The 22,165-nt window shown below is 39.4% G+C and overlaps 1 protein-coding gene across 2 annotated transcripts in view; it reads left to right on the top strand.

Moving 5' to 3' along the window:
* The window catches only part of Agps (alkylglycerone phosphate synthase), a 101,330-nt gene that overhangs the window by 58,721 nt on the left and 20,444 nt on the right, over nucleotides 1–22,165 (top strand). For both annotated transcript variants that reach the window (XM_057754936.1, XM_057754937.1), the window contains exons 13-19: nucleotides 5,023–5,099; nucleotides 6,999–7,111; nucleotides 11,555–11,624; nucleotides 14,596–14,657; nucleotides 16,715–16,804; nucleotides 20,094–20,193; nucleotides 22,101–22,158. In XM_057754936.1, coding sequence (XP_057610919.1) covers nucleotides 5,023–5,099; nucleotides 6,999–7,111; nucleotides 11,555–11,624; nucleotides 14,596–14,657; nucleotides 16,715–16,804; nucleotides 20,094–20,193; nucleotides 22,101–22,158 — 570 coding nt within the window. The remainder of the gene's footprint in view (nucleotides 1–5,022; nucleotides 5,100–6,998; nucleotides 7,112–11,554; nucleotides 11,625–14,595; nucleotides 14,658–16,714; nucleotides 16,805–20,093; nucleotides 20,194–22,100; nucleotides 22,159–22,165) is intronic.

Raw genomic sequence — 22,165 nt, 5'->3', positions numbered from 1 at the left:
GTCTGCAGTGGTCTTTCTTTGTGGAAGGGGCATCAATCATTTTGGCCTTAGAAAGCCCTTTCTGGCAGTGTTGTTCAGGGTGAGTTAAAGCACGATTAATAAAAACTCAGAGAAATTGGGGTTCAAACCTGAAGATCCAAAAAGCAAAGCAGCCAGCCACTGGCTCTTACCTTGACCTCAGTCCAGAATGGCTATCCTGCCTCCAGGAATCTCAGAATGAGACTGAGACTGGGAGCTGTCTCCTCTGTTTTATAACTCTCTACTGGGATTAAAGGAGTGCATCACTGGGATTAAAGGCATGCACCATCTGGTTCCTGTGGCAAACTAGTGTGGCTACTGGTATTAAAGGTATGTGTCACCACTGCCTGGCTGTAAGGCTGATCAGTGGGGCTGTTTTACTCTGTGGTCTTCAGGCAAGCTTTATTTATTAAAATACATATGAAATGCCACTACAGTGAGTGAGGAGGGAATGGACTGGAGATGAAGCTGCGGAGTGAACAGTGCAGGGGCAGATCTGGAGCACCTTGAATAGAGTGGTAACGGTGGAGAAGAGGGGCAGGTTTTCAGGACAGCCATTAGCTGCCTGCCAGTGGCAATCTAAAGGGAAAATTGGGAACATCTCTAGACATTGATTGGTTGATTGGCAGTGGGGTTTTGGAGAAAATGTATTACAGTGGATGGTTAGAGGTGCTGCTGGGATATTTGGGTGGAGAATAGTAAGCAGCTATGTCTAAAAACGTATTTCTAAAATGTTAGACTTTTCAGGGCTTTTTGGTTTTTTGTTTTGTATATTTGTTTTTTTGTTTTGTTTTTGATACTCTGTCTTTCATGTGCTGAAGTTTACTTTGGGACTTAGTTTTAGGAATTTAAAAACCTCAGAAACAGTTCCTGAAATTATTGCCATTTCTCAGTAGCAGATGCCAAGGGCTAAGATAGGCAGGCTTTGGTTATGTGCCTAAGGGCAGCTTAGATTTTAATGGGGATTGGGGAAATGATTACATTCAATAGCAACCTAAGTAAGCATGCCAGACTCTTAACAGATCAATAATTATTTTTTAAATTAAATTTTTCTAAGTCAGTCACTGTTTAAATTTTTTTAAATGTTATTTAAAAAATACTATTGATAAAGATTTCAGATAAATGTGTCCTTTAAATAATGAAATAAACAAACCTCCTTTTGTGCTTTGACCTGTAATTGGAGATCTAGGTCTTAAGAGTCATCTCCAACTGTGTTGTCTTTTACATGTTATTGAGGTCGTGGACTGTCTCAAGTATACACACCTTTGTAAAACCACATGTAACTTGAGCAGATTTTATTTGTGAGCAGGATGTGTAACAGTTTACAATGAGCCTTCGAGGAAGGGTCTTCTGGTACCATCATTCAGTTCCTCAATCTCTTTGCTTAGAGATGTGCTGACACACCCCCTTCTAATTCTAGACTTAGTCGTTATTTTTAATTGTTAGTAATCTTTAAACTTTGCTGTAGCAGCAGGCCACTTGTTGGTTCCAGGCCGCTTAGCCCTGAAGTTATCACACAGAAACTGTATTAATTCAATCACTGCTTGGCCCATTAGCTGTAACTTCTTATTGGCTAACTCATATATTAATTTAACCCATTTCTATTAATCTGTGTCTCGCCATGTGTCTGTACCCGCTAAAGTTCTGGTGTCTGTCTCCAGCAGGGCTACATGACTTCTCTCTGAACCTGCCTCCTTTCTCCCAGCATTCACTTTACTTTTCCCTGCCTAGCTGTACTCTGCCCCATCACAGGCCAAGATAGTTTCTTTATTCATTAACCAATAAAAGCAACACATAGACAGAAGGACCTCCCATACCATTTTGCATACAGAGTTGGATCTTGTGAAATCTAGGCTTGACTGTTTCATCTCCTCTTCACTTAGCCACTAGAGAGATCCTTTTGAAATACCACACTTTTTTTTGGCTGTGACTTTTTTATTCGCTTTCTCTATTGGTATATAGTCATAGTACAGAGTGTTGGTTTTCTTAATGAGAATGTCTTTCAGTGATATCATATTTCCCCATATGCACATACCCCTCTCCTCTGCCTCACCCTTTCCCACTATAGGTTGTAATATTTTTGATTCCTCATATCCATTGAAGATTCTCTCTGTATATCCTGTCATGGCTTCCTGATTTAGCAATTAAAAGAGTAGCTCTTGCCGGGTGGTGGTGGCGCACGCCTTTAATTCCAGCACTTGGGAGGCAGAGGCAGGCGGATCTCTGTGAGTTCGAGACCAGCCTGGTCTACAAGAGCTAGTTCCAGGACAGGCTCCAAAACCACAGAGAAACCCTGTCTTGAAAAACCAAATAAATAAATAAATAAATAAATAAATAAATAAATAAATAAATAAATAAAAAGAGTAGCTCTTAACACAGTAAGTGATATCCAGGACTGTACCAGCCATGCGGCTGATTGATGAGTGCCTATGTCATACCAGGACAGGCTCCAAAACCACAGAGAAACCCTGTCTTGAAAAACCAAATAAATAAATAAATAAATAAATAAATAAATAAATAAATAAATAAAAAGAGTAGCTCTTAACACAGTAAGTGATATCCAGGACTGTACCAGCCATGCGGCTGATTGATGAGTGCCTATGTCATACCGGTTAGTGAGGTACAAGACTTAATATTAATTATACTATTTTTATTATTTTTATTTCTCCTTGTACAACCCTTAATAGAATATATTGAAGTTATCTGTTTTCAGCGTATTGACATGATGTACATATATACTGTGTAGACAAGGCTTCCAAATTTGAGAAATATATTTTTTCTCTGTATATCCTGCACTTAACATGTAATGAACATTTAGGTGGTGGTTGGATTACACTGAACTGGCAAAAGAGTGAACAAATCCTAGATAACTTACAGCACAATGGTGAACACATTGTTATTATCACAGTTTTCATATACCACCTGTCAGCTGAGCTTCGAGGTGATGAGTCTACAAGTTGTGAGGGGTAGAGTTGCGATTAAACTCAGTTTGTCTGATTTCAGAGCGCCATGCTTAAACTGTCTAATCACTTCAGAAATACATTGTTAGCAAATCCCTTTCGATGAGTTACTACTACAGCTTCATGAAACTGATGCTGTATGCTAATCGGTTCTAGTCATGCTTTCTGACTAAAAGATTTAGAAATCAATTTACTATAAGACACACTAACCAAAATATAATATATAGGCAATAGCAACTTGATGAAAAGATGGTCAACCCACTTAAAGTCAGTATCCTTTTTATAATACTTGATTTAATTCAGTATTGTGTATGAATGTAGCTGGTTCCCACCATTGGAAAGGGGATGATGCCCCCCAGAGTCAGTGGATTAAAGTGATTGTCCTTAAGGATTATTCACACAGGATTAGTAACATTTGGCGTTCTCGTGCATTGTTTAGAGATAAGTGGATTTGAAGACTTTTGTATAAAGCATAAATTAAATCTTTTGCAAGAACTCAATACTACTGAGGACTTTGGTGGTACTGGGGATAAAGCTAGGCTTCAAGCGTGCTAGGGAAGCATTCTGTCACTGAGCCATATCCCAGCTCTCTTTTTACCTCTTGAGGCAGAGACTCAATAAGATGCCTACTTCTAACCTGGCCTTGAACTCTGTCTTAGTCCAGATGGACCTTGAACTTTGAGTTCTCCTGCCTCATCCCCTTGTATATCTGAGATTGCAGTCCTGAGCCCTGAGGCATAGCGCAGCACGTTCTCTGTTTAATTTCAGTTATTAATGTAGGGTGAGTCCTGTTTGGCCAAAGGAAGTGAGCATCCTGATGATGTGCTATTTCTAAGTTTATAGATGTTTAAATTATCTTTAAAACATAGTTATGTTGGAGAAACATCTTTTACATCTTATAAGAAAGAAACAGTTTCTAGACAAATCAGATTATGATTCTGGGACTCATAAACACCACTAAGACAGTTTCTATCTACCCCACAGTTGGTTTTTTTTATTTACTACCTTGCGTGTCTCTCAGTTTTTCCCTGTTGCAGCCGTAGCATGGGTATCTCTTAGTCTCTACGTATGACCTATTTTACTTAGTCTTTCATGTAACCTAGTTTTGTCGTTACAATCAGGAAAAACAATGTGGTAAGTATTATATATTGAATTCTCACTTATAAATGAATTGGAATAAAAGGCTGGTAATGATTTAGGAGCAACTGGATTGTCCTTTGCATTTCTTTTAAAGGAAGATCTTATACTTAAGAATCCTCAACCCTAGAAGACTAGAAAAAAAAAAAAAACCCTTTCTTTGGAAGACAGATTTAGGTTTTGCTAAGTACTTGAGCATCTTTTTTGAAAACTGCATAAACAGGATGGAATTTTTTTTTAAGTTGTGCTCAACACTAAGGCCAGATGTGGAGCTTAACTGGAACCATCCCAGTGCTGAGAAGTTGCTCTTCTCTGGAAACTATGAGAAAGCAGTAGAAGGTTCTTACCCAATTAAGCGTAATCTGCAGGCGGTGATGTTAATTTAACAGACTCTGAAATGCTGTTTGTTTTATTTTGGCAATTTTAACTCCATGAGTGTGATTAAGGAAGCAATTGTTAGTTTTATGCTAAGAATTCTGGATGACTTAAGAATTAAGAAACAACCTTAAACTTCACATGGACTCCATATTTGGTTATGGTTCTGTGTAGTTTCTGTATAATTAAAAAAATGATAGTAAAACCAGCTACCACTGGATATTCTTAATAAAATAAAAATTAATGAGGTGGTTTTACTGTGTGTAAATTGTACCATTGAAAGATAACTGAAAGTATGTGTAGTATTAATTACATGTAGTAATTTTTTTTTTTTAAAAACAGTGACTTTTATAAGTAAAACATTGTCACACTTGAAAGAATGTAGAGGTAAAAGATCTTAATAAAAGCATCCATATAAATTACAGCTGTAAAGACTTGCTTCCCTTAGAATACTAAATTAAAGCCATCTTTTGATCTCAAAAACACCTAATTTGTTATTAATTTAAACTGTAAAATTTTTTTCTCTTCCTAGGTCATGCTCTTAAACCTCAGGTCTCCTCTATTTTTACATCATTTTTAGATGGATTAAAAAAGTTTTATATTACAAAGGTAAGACTAAAAAAATCTAAAATTATACTTGTACAGGATGTAAGTTTTTCTTCTTGCCTTCTCCCTATACACATTTCTCATAAGGATGTTTTTCTGTGGGGTGTTGTGTTCTGTTGTGGGAAAAGGTATGTTAGCAACTGAACTGTGTAGTCAGGTCAGTTTGTCTCTGGTTCTAAAGTCTAAAAACAGCTGCATTGAGCAGTCTCATGCTGGTGACATTCCCTATAGTTGAAATTTTTTTTATAGTTGTACTCAGGAGTGAGATGAGATTGGGTTCATTTATTTATTTAATGTTTTATTCCTGAGAACTTTGAAAGGTTGTACTAGTGTGTATGACCATGGCAACAATGTGTGTCAGAGTGTGTACCACCGTGGCAACAATGTGTGTCAGAGTGTGTACCACCGTGGCAACAATGTGTGTCAGAGTGTGTACCACTGTGGCAACAATGTATCATTTTATTGTTGTAGTTGGAAGATTTTTTCATTATTTTGCTTAATTAGGTAATGTTTCTTGAAACGCCAGAGAGCTTGAACTGTCTCTGTTTTTCCTGGGTATAATTTTGTGTGAACTATTTAAATGTGGTTGTTGTGCTAGGGAGGGTTCCTTGTTTGTTCACTGCACTTTGACACACACCCTTTGTGAGTAATGGAATACGAAGTACCCTTTGGCATGGATTCTGTAAATAACATTTTCCAACCAAGCACCTCCCTTTTTAATAGGGTTTTTCATTCTGGTGCTATGTGAACTTAAATTTATGTCTGTTCTTAGGACTATTTAATCACTTCTAAGCTAAGAAAGCCCTTTCTCTTATAGTATATTTAGGGACCTTTTACTCCCCAACCCCCATTATTTTCTTGTGTTGTCCAGTTTTTTGTTTGTTTGTTTTTGTAGTGTTGGGAATAAAACTCAGGGTCTCACACACTAAGCAAGTGGTCAGACATTAAGCTATAGCATATCCTTTACCTCTTTTAATTGACAGTGAAAGGTTTGTGGTTTTTGTTGTTTTATTTAGCTCTTTTGCTGTTAGATGAAGATCTAGATTGCTCTCCACCTCCTCCTCTCCTGTGCTGACCCTTGTGTCAGCACTAGTGACTGGGACTAGTGCCTGCTTCTTTTTACATTGAGCCAAAGGCATCTTGCTATGTTCTGTACTACCTGAGAATAGATACTGCTCATTCTTTGTAATAGTTTTGTTTTGTTTTTGAAAAATTAAAAAAATATAATCTAGTTTTACCTCTTATTATTTAGAATTTTCTTTGTTGCCACTATTACATGTTCATTATTCTAGAAAAATTTTAGAGACTTGTCCTTTTCAAATGTACAGTTTTTTTTAATTAAAACTGGAATAGTCTAGTTAGTATATTAATTTGTACAAGTATTGGTAAATTCGAAATAATTTATTCATTCAGGACCATCTGTGTTACTTTTTTCCCCTAGTGAATTGATATATTTCCTTTTAAAATTAGTCTTAGTTCTTTGCATGCTCAAGATCTTTTTGTTATTTAATGTGTCCACCCAGATGCTTTGCTCTGTGGTTCTGTAATTTGTATTTGTTTCTATAATTACAGTTAAAATTCTGGCAGGTTACCTGTTGAGTTACTGTATCAGAAGTGATTATAATACCACAGTACTTTGAAATGCAGCTTGGTCTTGCTGTGCTGGGCCTCAAGCCCAGAACCTTGTGCAGGTCAGGCAAGCACTCACCTGTGAGGTGGACTTCTGCAGCAGCGTCAGGTCAGGCAAGCACTCACCTGTTAGTTGACAGGGAATGCCTCAAAGCTTAACAGGCTGCTGTACCTGAGGTCATGTTAGAAGAAAAAGAGCAAATGTATTTCACTTTACTGTTTTATAAGCTAAGGCCTCTCTGTAATAATACAACTTTATTTTATATTTTGTAGTTTAAAGGATTTGATCCAAATCAACTAAGCGTAGCCACATTACTGTTCGAGGGGGACCGTGAGAAGGTTCTTCAACATGAAAAACAAGTCTATGACATTGCTGCAAAGTTTGGGTATGGCTTTGAGTTTATAGCAAAGAGGAGGTATGCTGGAGTTGTGCTGGCTCCGTACAGACTGTATGTGTCAGCAGGCTGTATTAAATTCATTGTGATTTATGAAAGTAAGCTTAAAATATTTTTATCCCAAAAATTTGTAGGAAGAGTAATCTGTTGCTTTGACCTAATTTTACACATACATAATGTGTGTGCATGTTATATGATGTTAAATATTTTGCTTTTCCTAGATTTTTGCTTGAATGACAACTTTGTGTTGTGTTATTTGTTGTGTAGGAATGAAACAATTGTCTTGTTACTGGTTCATGTATAAAACATTACTAATGTGTTTTAAAAAGGAAATTATGTTTAGTCTGTGATATTTGATAAATTATCTATACTCCACCCCCTGTCACTTACTGTTTTATGTGGGTATAAAGAAACAGAAAACACTTTCCATATAACCAACTGGATCATGGCGGGGTGGTTTCTGTCTCCTGATGGGGAGAGCGCCACTGGGTGAGTCATTTGTCAGGCTGTGCTCCGCCTCCCTTCTCAGGTGCCCATCCGCCAGGGCCTAGGGCATCCCCAGCGTTAGCTTGTCCTGAACTCTGCAAACATTTATCTACCCTCCTTTCTTTCTGTCTTAAGAAACTCACTTAGGTTGGAGATAAGTGCTTTGCAGTGCCCCACCCTGTGCTGTGCTACTTAGCTCTTTATTTCCAGGGTTGGATTAGTAGTGAATACTGTCTTCTTAGAGGAAAAACGGTCTCATTTAAATTCAGTCTACTTTATTCTGATACTGTCTTTGAAAATAAATCCCTCTTTTATTTTTGATCTATTCTGAAATTACAAGCAGAGTTTTAATTTCCTTAATAGAAGATGAAGTTCATTCTTTATTTTCCATTTTTGTTTTGTTTTAACTACTGAAGCGTATTCGTCAGAAAGGAGATTTAAGTTAATTTTTTCTGTATCTGCTCTAGCTTGAAATACTAGAAACTAAATATTTAAAAAATTTTTATTTACATAGTTCACTTGATCTTACTTAACACAAAAACTGAGAATTGATCCTTATGAATTTAAATATTTAATTGGGATTTCTAAAATTTCAGAAGTATTAGATGAAAATGAAATATTTGAGTTGCTAGATATGTGTTAAATTCTGCATAGTTCTGCCTCTTCTCCCATCCCCTAGGCGTGCACCCCTGTTGACAGAGATTTCTGTCTTGCCCAGTTCTGCAGCCATTCAGTCCCAAATAAACACTCAGAGGCCTACACTAATTATAAACTGGTTGGCCTATTAGCTCAGGCTTCTTATTAACTCTTTCTTACATCTTAAAGTAGCCCATAATTCTTGTCTGTGTTAGCCATTTGGCTTGGTACCTTTATCAGTGCGTCTGGGTCAGGACTGCAGACTGAGCCTTTCCTCTTCCCAGAATTCTCCTGTTTTGATTGCCCTGCCTATACTTCCCACCTGTACTTCCTGCCTGGCTACTGGCCAATCAGCATTTTATTAAACCAGTGCAACTGACAAACCTTTACAGGGTACAAGACCATTGCCCCACAGCACACCCACACAGCTCTGTGGAGATAGTGCTTTCCATTGCAGTTTGGAGCAGGCTGGAAGGTGATAGTAGCTAGTACTGTGTCACACTCGCTGCTGTTCGTGCAGGTTAGTGACGACAAATGGCGTGCTTTCTGATTCACACTTAGCCTGTCTCTCCCTAAGGAGTTTGTTTCTTAGGACATACTCCGTGTGTGATTAAAAACTTTTTTAGTTAGTTAATGACACTCAGTAGGATTATCCTCCCTGTTCTATTCTTCCTAATTACTATTTGATTTGAGAATTGTATTTTAACCTATAGGACTTTATCAGTCATTTTATCTGATATACCAACTGTCATAAATGTTACTAATGCTACTTTTGTTTTTTCATAAGAAACTTCACTTACAACTTAAAAATAGGGCTGGAGAGATGACTCAGCGCTTAAGAGCACTGACTGCTCTTTCAGAGGATCTGAGTTCAATTTCCAGCAACCACATGGTGGCTCACAACTTAAAAATAAAAGTAAATCATGTCTGAGATATGTGGTCTGACCTTCTGAGATAATGTTGGATAACTGTAGTAATTTGCTTACTTTAAATAAATGAGCATCAAATTCATCCTTTAAAATGTAAACAAGGCCGTTTAGAGCAAAGAGGAAAAGCCTTGACTAGGAAGAGACTTGTTTTCTTTTTGCTGGATTTGCTCCTTGCTTAAAATTAAGTTCTAATACTTTTGTCTGGCTTCCCTCATTAAATACACAAATCTGTGTTTTGAACAATCCAGATTATTAGGGAAATGACTCAGGGCTATTTTTGTTTTATTTTAAAATTTTATCCTTAGAAATACATTGTCTTGTGGTTTTCTGAATTCCCTGTTTTCAGTAGACATGAATTTTTGTTCCAGTTACTGAAGACTTGGGGATATTTCTGGTTTGAATGCCACACCACCAATTTGGGTCCTCACAGTGGGAGGAAGGCTCCCCCACATTTCTTCCTTGCTAAACTTTGTATCTGTTGGTGGAGCTTGTTTTTAATTAGGGCCTTGTTAATCCATTCTTTATTTCCTTTCATTTTTTGTCCCGTGTTCGCATTGCCATGTTAGCTAAAATTGAGCATTTTTAATGAAATACCCCTCTCCCATCATGTAGAGGGTTTTATGTGTTACTGTACTCATTCTGCCCCTTTCCCTCTACTCCAGCGCTGTGGAAATACCTCAACACCCATGACCAGGGGATATAATAGCTGAATCCTTTGTTGATCTATGTCTGCTAGTAAAATACCTTTACTCCTTCAAGAGCTGAATAAACATCACCTGTCAGTAGTCATGAGCGATGCTTTGGCATCTTCCATAGAACTTAAGGCAATAACTCATCATTATTTTTACAGTGTTCTTAAGTTGTTTGATGTAATTCAGCATGAGAGTAATTACTTTGGCCAGATTTTTTTTTTTTTTAACGTAAAATGAGAGTCTGGTTTTCCTCTTCATTAAGCTGCCTGCTCCTTTAAATATGTTAAGAACCTTGTGAATTGGTGTTTGAAATTTGTGAGAATAACAAGAAGTAGACGATTGATGTTCTACTTAGAAATAAAGCAATTTAAGTCTAACTATATATATATATATATACACACACATACATGCACACACAACATAGACATATATATATATTTGGAGTAGCTGCAAAATTGTCAGTTTTAGAAATACTTCATTTCTGAGTTTTGTGATTGCTTACATATTGTATCTTAATTTGGTTTTGACTAAACTGACAGTTCTAAAACAAAAATAAAAGTGGTTTTCAAAGCTAAATTTGCAAGAAAATGTGATTATGAAAGTAAACCCAAATTGCCTGTTATTTTCTTTCAGGACTTAGGAATATAGGATGAATGTCCAGTTACAGGGTTTTTTTATTGTTGTTTTTTGCTTCAGATTTTTTTATTTTATTTTTTAAATTTTATTTATTTGAGTGTGTGTGTGTCCGTGTGTGTGTCCGTCTAGTGTGTATGTGCACTTGTGACAGTTTCTCTGGAGCTAGAGTTACTGGTGGTTATAAGCCATCCAGTGTAGGTGCCAGCAGTCACACTTGGTCCTTTCCAAGGGCAGCAGGCTCTCTTTCCTGCTGAGCCATTTCTGTAGCTCCTCCAGATTTTTTCAAAAAGCATGTTTCTATGGGGTTTGTCCACTGCATCTCAGTGTAGAATGGATCCCTTACCACCAGATAGTAGCAAAGAACTGAAAGGAAAGTGGCTTGCTTTGGGAAGGAAAAGTAGGCTTGGTCTCACCCAGCGCAGCAGCTAGGCCTGTTCCCACCATATACAATGGCACTCTGTCTCAGTGGTTCCAAGCTCAGGTGTCCCCCAGCTTCCTGTGCTTTCCTTTCTGCTACCAGCTCCCATGAGAACTGTTTACTGCTAGCCCTGAACTGCTGCTTCTTTAGTTGCAGAGCCTGACTTTGTTTTGTGTCTGCTTAAGCCCGGAGCCCGACTGGATCCCCCTTAAGTCCTCGCCCCAGCACTTTGGAAGTTATAAAACTTTATTCTCTGCCTCAGCCTCACATCCAACCCAGAACTAACATTGAACTTTGAGTGATTTGACCTGAGCTGTGTCTTGCTCGTTCTCTAAGATTGTGTTTATAAAATGATATCCTTTGTTTTGCCCACTCTTCAGTGAATCCCAATACAGCTAGGGCTCTGTTACACAGAGGAACCCTGTCTCAAAAAGACCAAGAGAAACAATAAAGTGTTTTCAGATTTGTTATTCAAGCACTTTCTCTTGTTAACTGGTATATTAATGACTTGTGAAATTAAGATAAAAGTGAGTATACCATGTTAATCTGTTGAGCAGTTATTTTGAGATGTTATCAGTTTAGTTTTTTTATTATTTCTTCAGTTAAAATATATTGATCGTTTGTTCTTCATCTGCAGTGGTCTGGCGGCTGGAGAAGATAATGGACAGAGGGGTTATTTGCTGACTTACGTCATTGCGTATATGCGTGTAAGTTGTATTTCTGACATTAATTACTTTCGTATTGCCATGGTAAAACACCATGATCAAGGAAGGCATCTCATAAAAGAAAACATCTAATTTGGGACTCATAGCTGCAGAGGAGTCCATGACTGTCATGGCAGCAGGCCCGCAGGCATGACACTGGAGCAGTAGCTGAGAGCTCACCTCTGTCTACAAGGAGGAGGTAGCGAGAGCTACCTGGGAAAACCATAGACCTTTGAAACCCACAACCTCCTCTCCCACCCCTCCCACCCTTCCCACCTTCCCACAAGGCCTCACCTGATCCTTCCCAAATAGTATTGTGTACTGGGGACCAAGCATTCAAATGTATGACACTGTGGTGCCATTCTCCTTCAAACCACCACACTGACTTAGGTTACATGCTTATCTTCATAAGTATTCGGCTACTGTAATTTAGCGCACCATTTTACTGGAAAAGCCTGGATTTACTTTTAGATGCCCCTTTACTTTTCTTTTTCTTTTTTTTTTTAACTTTATTTTGCTTTAAATTTACTTTTTAGAAGCCCCTTTAAAACTTTGGTATGTGCTTTTGAGGAACTTACAGGGGATTTAATGTCTTTCCACCTCTGAAGGCCAGTTTGCCTTTCTTAACATTACTTGGGTTGGAGTCAAGTTGTTCTGTGTAGCAATGGTCTTTAGTTGGTTTATGATCCATCATAAGGATTTATAAATCTTTATCCTTTCTTTAAAAATTGATACATAATTCCAGGTAGCCACTGGTTTAGAAGTCAGAAACTGTGTGTGAACACTGCAGACTTCTTAGTATGGACTCCGCTTATGAGAGACGCCATTGCTCACATTGACTTCAAGTCTGTTGCGGTTGCTGCTATAAACCAGCCTTTTGAGTTTGTAGTTTTTCATTTGTTCTACTTTGGCTTTTATAGACACTGTTTTCTGGCTGAAGTTACTTTTACTTACTTAATTTATTTTAAAGTTTAACTGTTAGTGATTTTAATGATCTTATCTAAAAAGATCCATTGACTGCCTTACTGAAAGTTTGACTTTCCCAAGTTACAGATTTTCTAATTTTCCAGTTGGAAATTGTTTTGAGGGAAACGTTTATAAAAAGATACATTTTTTTTTTTTATTTTTCTCAAAAGGCATGAAATGTTCTCATTTCAGGATAATTTAGTCCTAGTTAAGGTCTGTTTTCCTACCGGCATGTGCCACCCTCATCAACTTAATATGGACAAGTTCAACAGGACCGCCATATTCAGGCTACCCATGCATGCTTCAGCATTGCCAGGGCATACATTTCAATTTTCATTCAAGGTCTGTTTTCATAGTGTAGTGAAGAGTCATTTCCCCTACCCCTGGGGATTCCTACTGGGAAAGCAGACTGACTGCCTGTTCCCTCTGTTAGGAACCCTGACCAGGAGGTACACAGAGCATGCAAGGAAGTAGATGAATGACTGTCACTACCCAGGATCTTCCCAGAGGACATGTTTATAAAATCAGATGTTTTCTCTGGGTACATTGAGGGATATATATTGATAGGTGTATTTCCCACAACGCTGAATTCAGAATTGTAGAAAATTAATGTAGCTGTAATAAGTACATTGGGGGAATAGACTGTTTGTAAGTTTCCAGTTAATTTTGAGGCCAATACAAAAGTAGGTTTAGGGATCTTTTCCCATAAATTTCTTTGCTTTATCTTTACATTTCCCCTTACATTGATTTGTTTTGTGTTTGAATATGTACATGTGAAGGTGCATAGATCACAGCATGTCTGAACGACAGTCTGCAGGATGCAGCTCTGTCTTCTACCCTGTGGGTCTTCAAACTCAGGTCATCAGGCTTGGCGACAGTTGCCTTATGCTGAGCTGCCTTGCCAGTCCTGTTTGCTTTGTTCTTTAAAACCTTTCTCTAGTGCATACCCCCACTGTCACAAGAATGAGTCCTAGACATGGGGATTGAACCACTGAACACACACTTTAGATCAGTTAGATATGGAGGTGTGTCCTCTCAACACTTAGTGGAATTGAAGTGATTGTTCTTACTATATTTATTTATTTATTTGTTTATTATGTTTGATTGGTTTGATTTTTTTTTGAGACAGTTTTTCTGTGTAGTCCTGGCTGTTTGGGAGCTCTGTCTGTAGACTGAGCTGGCTTTGAACTCAGATCTGCCTGCCCCTGCAACTCAGGTGCTGGAATTAAAGTTGTGAACCACCATACCTAGCTGTATTTTCTAAATTTGCTTCTAAATAAAAGTTGATGTGACAAAAGTGCAGCAGCAGCAGCACCACCACCCTCATCACCAGCAGCACCACCACCACCATCACCACCCTCATCACCAACAGCAGCAGCAGCACCACCACCACCACCATCACCACCCTCATCACCAGCAGCAGCAGCAGCAGCAGCAGCAGCAGCAGCAGCAGCAGCAGCACACACTGTCTTACCTCTTGTTCCTTTCACCTTGTTGCTCAGTTTTTTTTTTTTTTTTTTGGTTTTTCGAGACAGGGTTTGTCTGTGGCTTTGGAGCCTGTCCTGGAACTAGCTCTTGTAGACCAGGCTGGTCTCGAACTCACAGAGATCCGCCTGCCTCTGCCTCCCAAGTGCTGGGATTAAAGGCGTGCGCCACCACTGCCCGGCTTATTGTTGCTCAGTTTTAATATTGACTGTTTTACTGTTCTGTCCACTAAACATCTGTTCTCTAAGCAGAAACTGTTCCTGGAGAGACTCCATCCACTAGGGAAGTATTAGGGTTCCTTTTTTGTGGCAGATGCTTTAACTGCTGAGGCTGTGGAGAGCAGCACACACAAGGCTCCCATACTCAGAGAGGTCGTGCCACACTTGGAAACTTTGCAGTGTTCTTATGAGACAGACAGTAGGTTAGGCTAGATCAGAGGTGCACTGTTAACAACTTCCAGAAATTCCAGTGGTTTATCAGTTGGTGCACTGGTTGTAATTTCATGATTTTTGTGTCTTCACAGGATTTGGGTTTGGAATACTATGTAGTAGGAGAATCTTTTGAGACTTCTGCTCCTTGGGACAGGTAAAACCTAAAAAAGACTTACCCTGATATACTTTATAATTGATACATGTGTGCAGATATGTAATTTGTCTCTCTGTGAATATGGAAAGTTTAAAATTTTTATAAGAAACATTGAAATAAGGAAGGTACTCTTATTTAAATTAGTATCATGATCTGAATACCATTGTTTTCAACCTTTACCTGCCTCTTTTTTGGATTAAGGTCAGTTTATTTGGAATCCTACAAACAAGTATATTAAAGTCAATATTTTGAAGACTTACTGAACAAACACAAAACAGTGTGGTTTTTGTTTGACTTAGCTTAGGTGATTTTATTACGCTTAAATGTTCTTTTTAAATCTATCCCCCCCCCCAAATTATTAAATCTCTTTGACTTCTTTTGTAATGAATGTCTCATTTAGCTTTGATCTCTCTCTCTCTCTTTCTCTCTCTCTCTCTCTCTCTGTAGATTTAACTAGATCTTTACCTGCATTTAAATAATTTGTGAAAGAAATCCAGTTTAAGATGTTAAACATAATTTTTATCCCAGCACTCGGGAGGCAGATACAGGCAGATCTTTGTGAGTTCGAGGCCAGCCTGGTCTACAAGAGCTAGTTCCGGGATAGGCACCAAAGCTACAGAGAAACCCTGTCTCGAAAAACCAAAAAAAAAAAAAAAAAAAAGTTTAAGCAAAATTTGGCACTAAAACACATGATAGAAATTGTATTATGTGGGTTTCTGAACCCGCTATGTAGGCATTAAATATTTACCCTCTTGTTCTCCTCATACCTGATTTTTTCCTCTAGAAACCACTTGTCTTTTCCACATTATCTTAATCTGCTGTGGATTTTGACTTTTGGTGTACTGGTAGTCAAATTCCAAGAATTATCTGAAATAATCCCATTCTATAGGATCACTCAGTTATTCTCTCTCCAAAAAGTGCAGAATTTTTTTCTCTAGATGACCCGTATGGTTCTGACTGTCCTGGAAACTGCTGTGTAGCCCAGACAGAGCTTGTGACCTTTCTGCTGCAGTCTCTGCTATTTGGACTACATTCACGTTCCATCGCACCCCTGCTTATTTATAATTTTTTAAAGTGCATTTTAACAAGGGGACTGAATCTTAAAAATAAGAATTGCTACCTGATTGCCCTTGATCCCTTTGGAGCAGGCAGGCAGGCAGCTCATGTCAGGTTATCAGTGGTGACTTCAGTCCATCATACCACTCCTGACTGACGTCTCAAGTATGGATTGCTACATAAACTGCCATGGCCTGGCTGGCTCCCATGGTTTAAACAGATATTTTTCCTCTCACCTTGAAATGTGGTATCAGGGGCCTTTGGGCATCTGGGTTTGCTGGTGAAGGCCCTCTTGGTTTATGGAAAGCCACCTTCTCGTTCGTCCTCATGTGACTGAAAGCAATCCTTCTCGTCTCTCTCTACGACATAACAACAATTCCATCCATTAGGACTTTGCCCTCATGACCTAATGACCTGCCAGAGGTCAAGGCCCTGACTCTTGACATCACATGGTGTGAAAGGGAAGATTCTAGTCTGTGCATTCTGAGGGGACTCAGACCTCCAGTCCTTTGTTACTGGGAAGATGGATTAGGATAGTGTTAGCGCTTTTTTGTCACTAACTTCCTTGTTACCTGCCAATGTTCTCTTACTTTTTTAATCTTATAACTGTGGAGGCCAACCAGTTAAATAAATATATAAATACATGAACTGATGAGAAAAATAGCATAAGAACTAGGCCTCCATGTGTGGGAGAGTGGTGAAGCTCAGAATATCTGTGAGCGCCTGACAGAAGGAGCAGGATCTGCCCCTGGTGCATGAGCTGGCTTACTGGAGCCCATTCCCTGTGTGTAGGGGGAAGGGGCTTGGTCCTGCCTCAGCTTAATGTGCCAGATTTTGTTGACTTTCCATGGGAGCCCTTACCTGTTGGAAGGACTGGGAGAGGGGGGAAGTGGGAAGAGAGGTAAGGGGGAGAACTATGGATGGAATGTAAAATGAAATTTAAAAAACTAAAATTAAAAAAAGAAAGAATACCTAATGGTACATTCAATTGTCTTTTCTAGGGTTATAGATCTGTGTAGAAATGTCAAAGAGAGGATAAGAAGGGAATGCAAAGAAAAGGGTGTTCAGTTCGCACCTCTTTCTACATGCAGGTGAGTTCCACAGCTATCGACAGACTTGTTCTGGAAAGCACTGCTTTTAAGCTTTTCTGTTGTGTGGGCGGATGTGTGTGTGTGTGTGAGCTCTGTGTGAATGTGGGTACATGTGTGGCACAGTGTGCGCGTGGACGTCAGAGGACTTTGCACAGCTCGTTTTCTCCTTCCACTCTGGAGTCTGGTAGTGAACTCAAGTAGTTAGGCGTGCATAGCAAGTACTGACTGTTACCAGGGAGCCACCCTGATGCCCCCAAAGCATTGTTTCTAGGCAGCTGTAAAGGACAGTTTTCCAGCTGAGAAGTAGGTTTGGCCTGTTCCATGTGCAGATTTCCCTGGGCATCTCACCACATTGTTAGAACTGTGCCTCCGTCTTTAGCCCCTAAGGCAAGGAGCTTCCTGCTCTCACAGGACCTCTTAGCCATGCAGAGCAAGTGTGCAAGCTCCCGAGCAGAGGAAGCCTCTCCTGCTCCCTGACGCTGCAAACTCCAGGTGGAGGACAACTGTAAACTGTAGAAACAGTCAGTCTGTCTGTGTGCATGTGTGTGTGTGTGTGTGTTTGTGTGTTGGGGGCGAGTAACCCTTTTCATTATTGATTAAATCCATGGGAATGGAATGAAGAATGAAAGGAGTGAAAGACTCAAGTGATAACCTCGCTCCAATAAATGTTTCTTTGGTAACAGGGATATGTTATATGTTTGTTGTTAAGTGTGGTAGCCACAAGCCACACTGGTTAGTAAGTGATTGAAATGTTGCTTGTGTGAAATTAAAAAATATATATTTTAAGTTTAAAAAAATAATTTGTAATCAATACCTTTCATATTGAACAGTGATTGGTTAACTGATTTATTCTTTTTATTAAATAACAGCAGCTCTAAATGAAGCTTTTCTGAGAAGGGACCTTTGCTTCTAGTCTTACAGTGTTAATTTTATATGTAAACACCAGGTTAAAAGTGTCAAGACAGGTGAATATTTGACTCTCTAGAAAGGTATTAAAGTAATTTAAAATGGAAAATAAATGACATTCAGATTATAAGGAGAGAACCTTGAAGGGCTACCTTGGAGGTAGTGTGGTGTACCTGAGGAGCAAGCATCCTGTGGAAGCCTGTCTCTGGTGCTTAGACTGGTGATGGGCCTGAAGCACACCGTCTTCTGTCAGTCTAGTAGAACATGCAGTACTTACACATGGCGGCTAGGCCTGTACTGTGAACAGGTGTGCATCGTGGCGACTTTTCCCAGCTGTTGACTGCTGCAGGCGTGTGAGCACAGTTGCGGTCTGCTGAGCTATCATGTTTGATAGCTAGATATATCCAACACACAGCATTTTCTTTTTCTTTCTTTCTTTTTTTTTTTTTTTTTTTTTTGGTTTTTCGAGACAGGGTTTCTCTGTGGTTTTGGAGCCTGTCCTGGAACTAGCTCTTGTAGACCAGGCTGGTCTCGAACTCACAGAGATCCGCCTGCCTCTGCCTCCCAAGTGCTGGGATTAAAGGCGTGCGCCACCACCGCCCGGCAACACACAGCATTTTCACCTCGCAGTGGGATTTTTTTTTTTTTTTTGCATACTCTGCCATTAAGTTCAGGGTTATCTGTATTTTTGCTTGCAATGCTTGTTTCTCTGATTAATTTCATTTCAGCCTGGGAAATAAACTTGAGATTTTGTTCTGTCCCAGGAATCGGCCTGCCTACTATCTTGTCACCATGACAACACTTATGGCCACTTTTAAGGAGTTGCTATGAGACAGAATGTATTGAAGAGTGGAGGCACCCTTTTGCTCTTTAGCAACAGTTTCATCTTTTCACACTCTGTCTTTCATTGTTTACACTGTGAGTTAGGCCAAGTTTGGTTAGATCAGTTAGACCCATCATATTTGCTATAGACTTTAGTAGTGTTCTTGTATACAAATGCTAAACTGGGTAATATAGTGATTCTGCGTTTGTTGAAAGGTGGCTGTCTTAGGATTTCCACTGCTATGAAAGCAGAGCAGCCTGGAGAGGAAAGGTTACACTTTATCACTGGGGGAAGTCGGGACAGGACTGATTCAGGAGTCCTGCTCACTGGTTTCCTCAACCTGCTTTCTTATAACAACTGGGACCACCACCAGCTTAGGGGTGATACCACCCACAGTGGGCTTGCCCTCCCACACCAATCAGTAGTCAAGAAAATGTATGATAGGCCAGTTTGTGGGGGACATTTTGAGGTTTGCTCTTCCCAAATGACGAGAGTCACAATTACATAAAACTAGCCAACACAGTAGCAATGTTCTATTCAAATCTAGTTACATATTCTATGTACTGATGTTAATGATTCTTTTCTGAGCAGTGTATACTCTTAATTGCTATAAACACACTTGAGACTTATTTTTAAGGTTTGTTTTAACCTTGGTTATTCCTGATCACAGCACCTCTTAGTAAAATACAAATACTTCTCCAATTTTCTCTTCTTTCTTCTTTTTAATAATTTATTTAATTTTATGTGCATTGGTGTGAGGGTATCAGATCCCCAGAACTCGAATTGCAGACAGTTAACGAGCTGCCACGTGGGTGCTGGGAAGTGAACCTGGGTACCCTGGAAGAACAGCTAGTGCCCTTACCACTGAGCCGTCTCTCTAGCCCCCATCCCGTTTTCTTAAACTTGTAAATCTGGAACTTAAAATGTAAATGTTTAAGGGATCTTTTTATGAGTGTGAATTAGCACAGGAAGAAAACAAACAGCTGGCAAATTGACATAGCATTGTTAAACAGTTCATTTCTTCTGTTCTGAGGCACCTAACATTTGGCCTAAAAGACCATTACAGTTTTAGATTAGATTCTGTTTGAACTGTGATTCTGTTAGATCAAGCCCTTTGTTGTTTCTCCATAGTGTGCCCTTGGAGATTTGACTGTGGTTGTCCCAACTCCCTTTACATGCTTCTCAGTTGCATTTTGAAATGTAGATATTTATTGCATAGATGATTTAAGAACCTAATATCCTTGATACCTTTTGTATACACACATACAACACACACATGGAGTCATAGGTGCCACTGCCTTTGAGCTCATCATTTATTGGTTTTTCAAGGCCTTTCTAATGATGGTGAGCTTCATGAAGAGGCTGTATTTAAGTCTGATCCTGTTTGGTGTGTGAGCATTTCTCCTACTTGGCCCTTTCCCTGGCAGTGGGAATTTGACTAGAGGGTGAAGGTGTAGCTGGGGCAGATTGCCCAGTGAGCTTATCTTTGACACTTTTGGATGTTCAATCTGTTTTCGCTGAATTAAGAGCCCTGTGGGGTTTTGTCTGTTTGTCTTTCAGGGTGACGCAGACGTATGATGCGGGTGCATGTATCTACTTCTATTTTGCCTTTAACTACAGGGGAATTAGTGACCCACTGACTGTGTTTGAGCAAACTGAGGTAATTTTACATATGGCTTTTATGTTCTTTTATTAATTTAAATAAATTCTAGTGCTAACTTAGGGATTTTAGTTTGAGTTACCTTAGTGATACATGGTTTGCCTGGCTGCTAGCCCATTGAAATGAAATGTATGTTAAGTCCACTGTTTTTACTTACCAAATTGTCAGTCTGAAGTTAATGTTAGGTATTCCTGAAGCCTGTGTCTCTTGGGTTGTTACTTTCAGTGCATTATAGTCAATTAAATAAGAGCGGGAACTTCATGTCCTCAGGTGTCTTTGATGTCCTTTTGGCAGACCAGGTAGTAGCTGCTCTTGAGGTCAGCAACCCTCATGCTCTTGGTCTGTGTCATCGTAATATATTCTCATGCTTGTGAATTTTCATATGATACGACTGTATATAAAGTCCTTGGGATTCATTTGCTAGCAGTTTCAATTACACTTCTTAAGTGGCCTTCAGCTGCTGGTTTTTATAGACATGGGTGTTGACGGCAATATTGCTTGTTAGAAGCAATGTAGGATTCCTCCACAAAACTAGAAGAAACCATAGTAGATGTGTTACTTAGACACACAGGGGCCCTAGTTTTTTAAGTTGATTATGTGTCTGCCAATGATAATCTATCATCCTCCAAAGTTTTAGTATATTTTGTATGTTTTTGGAGGAGTGTGTGTGTGTGTGTGTGTGTGTACAGGTACATGTATGCACACATGGAGGGCAGAGAATAACCTGGAGGGAGTTGGCCGTTTCTTTCCACCATACAGGTCCCAGGGATAAAATTCAGGTGGTCAGGCTTGGCAGCAGGTGCCATTAGGCACTGAGGAATCTCACCTGGCCAGAGGTTTGAGCATATTTCTATCTTTTTGACTTGGCTGTGAAAATCCCTTGCTTAGCTGGGCATGGTGGTGCACCCTTGTATTTTCAAGAACAGGGGAGGTAGAGGCAGGAGGACTGCAGCAAACTTGATGCTCAGCCTGGATTGCAAAGTAAGTTCCAGGCCAGCCAGGCTTAAACATCATCATTTCAACACAAAGCAAACAAAACCTCCTTTCTTGGAGTTCGCAAATTGAAATGATTTCTATTTTCCCAGCTCTGTTCCTCACTTAATTCCTGATCTCATGGAGCTGTTTTATTTGAAGTGATTTATTATGTTAAGCTCTAGAGCAAAGACTAGCATATGATTATACTACTTATGACTATATAGGAAACCTCAGCTCTCAAGACCTCTGGTTCCTTCACAATGATTTGCAATGAGGTGTAGTCCATATGTTCCACTTGGGCAGTCTTCTGCCTCAGCCACCATTGTTAGCTTTATAGACATGAGTATGTCTGAGAAGCTCACAGCACAGGACATATGCACCTTGTGGCTATTAAATATTAGCAAATCATTAAGAATAGAAAATGTAATGAAATATATACATGAAAAGCCATAATGAAACTCATCACTTCGTATACTAACCTAATTTTTTTTTTTCAACTGAAAGAAAAAAGGGAAGTTAAAAGTATGCCAGAGCTTAAGTAGGGACGAAGGGAAACAGGTCCAAGGCAGCCCAGGTTCCGTCTCCTTCACTGTATGTACTGTCTGTCTTTTGTAATGTGTTTATCTTTCGACACAGGTACATGCCATAAGGATGATTAGGGCTTAGCATGTTAGGAGTTAAACAAGGGGACAAAACAGAAACTTGGGGTAATTTTTTTTTTCCTCCCTCCTTCCCTCTTGTCCCCCCCCCATCCATGTGCTTGGACTGAGAGCTGTGCTCCATAGAATGCTGCCGACTGCAGTGGAAATGGACGCAGGGGTCACGCACATTGCTTGGCGCCTTCCTGGGCATCTGGGGAGAAGTCAGTACACTTAGTCACTCCAAAGTGAAATCCAAATAGCAACAACATTGTGTGTTGTTTCCATTTACAGGCAGCTGCTAGAGATGAAATCCTTGCCAATGGAGGGAGCCTGTCACATCACCATGGAGGTATTTT

This window comes from Chionomys nivalis, chromosome 22, assembly GCF_950005125.1.
Source record: "Chionomys nivalis chromosome 22, mChiNiv1.1, whole genome shotgun sequence".
Lineage (NCBI taxonomy): Eukaryota > Metazoa > Chordata > Mammalia > Rodentia > Cricetidae > Chionomys > Chionomys nivalis.
The sequence above is the reverse complement of the archived record's forward strand: the minus strand, read 5'-3'. Positions and strand labels throughout refer to the sequence as shown.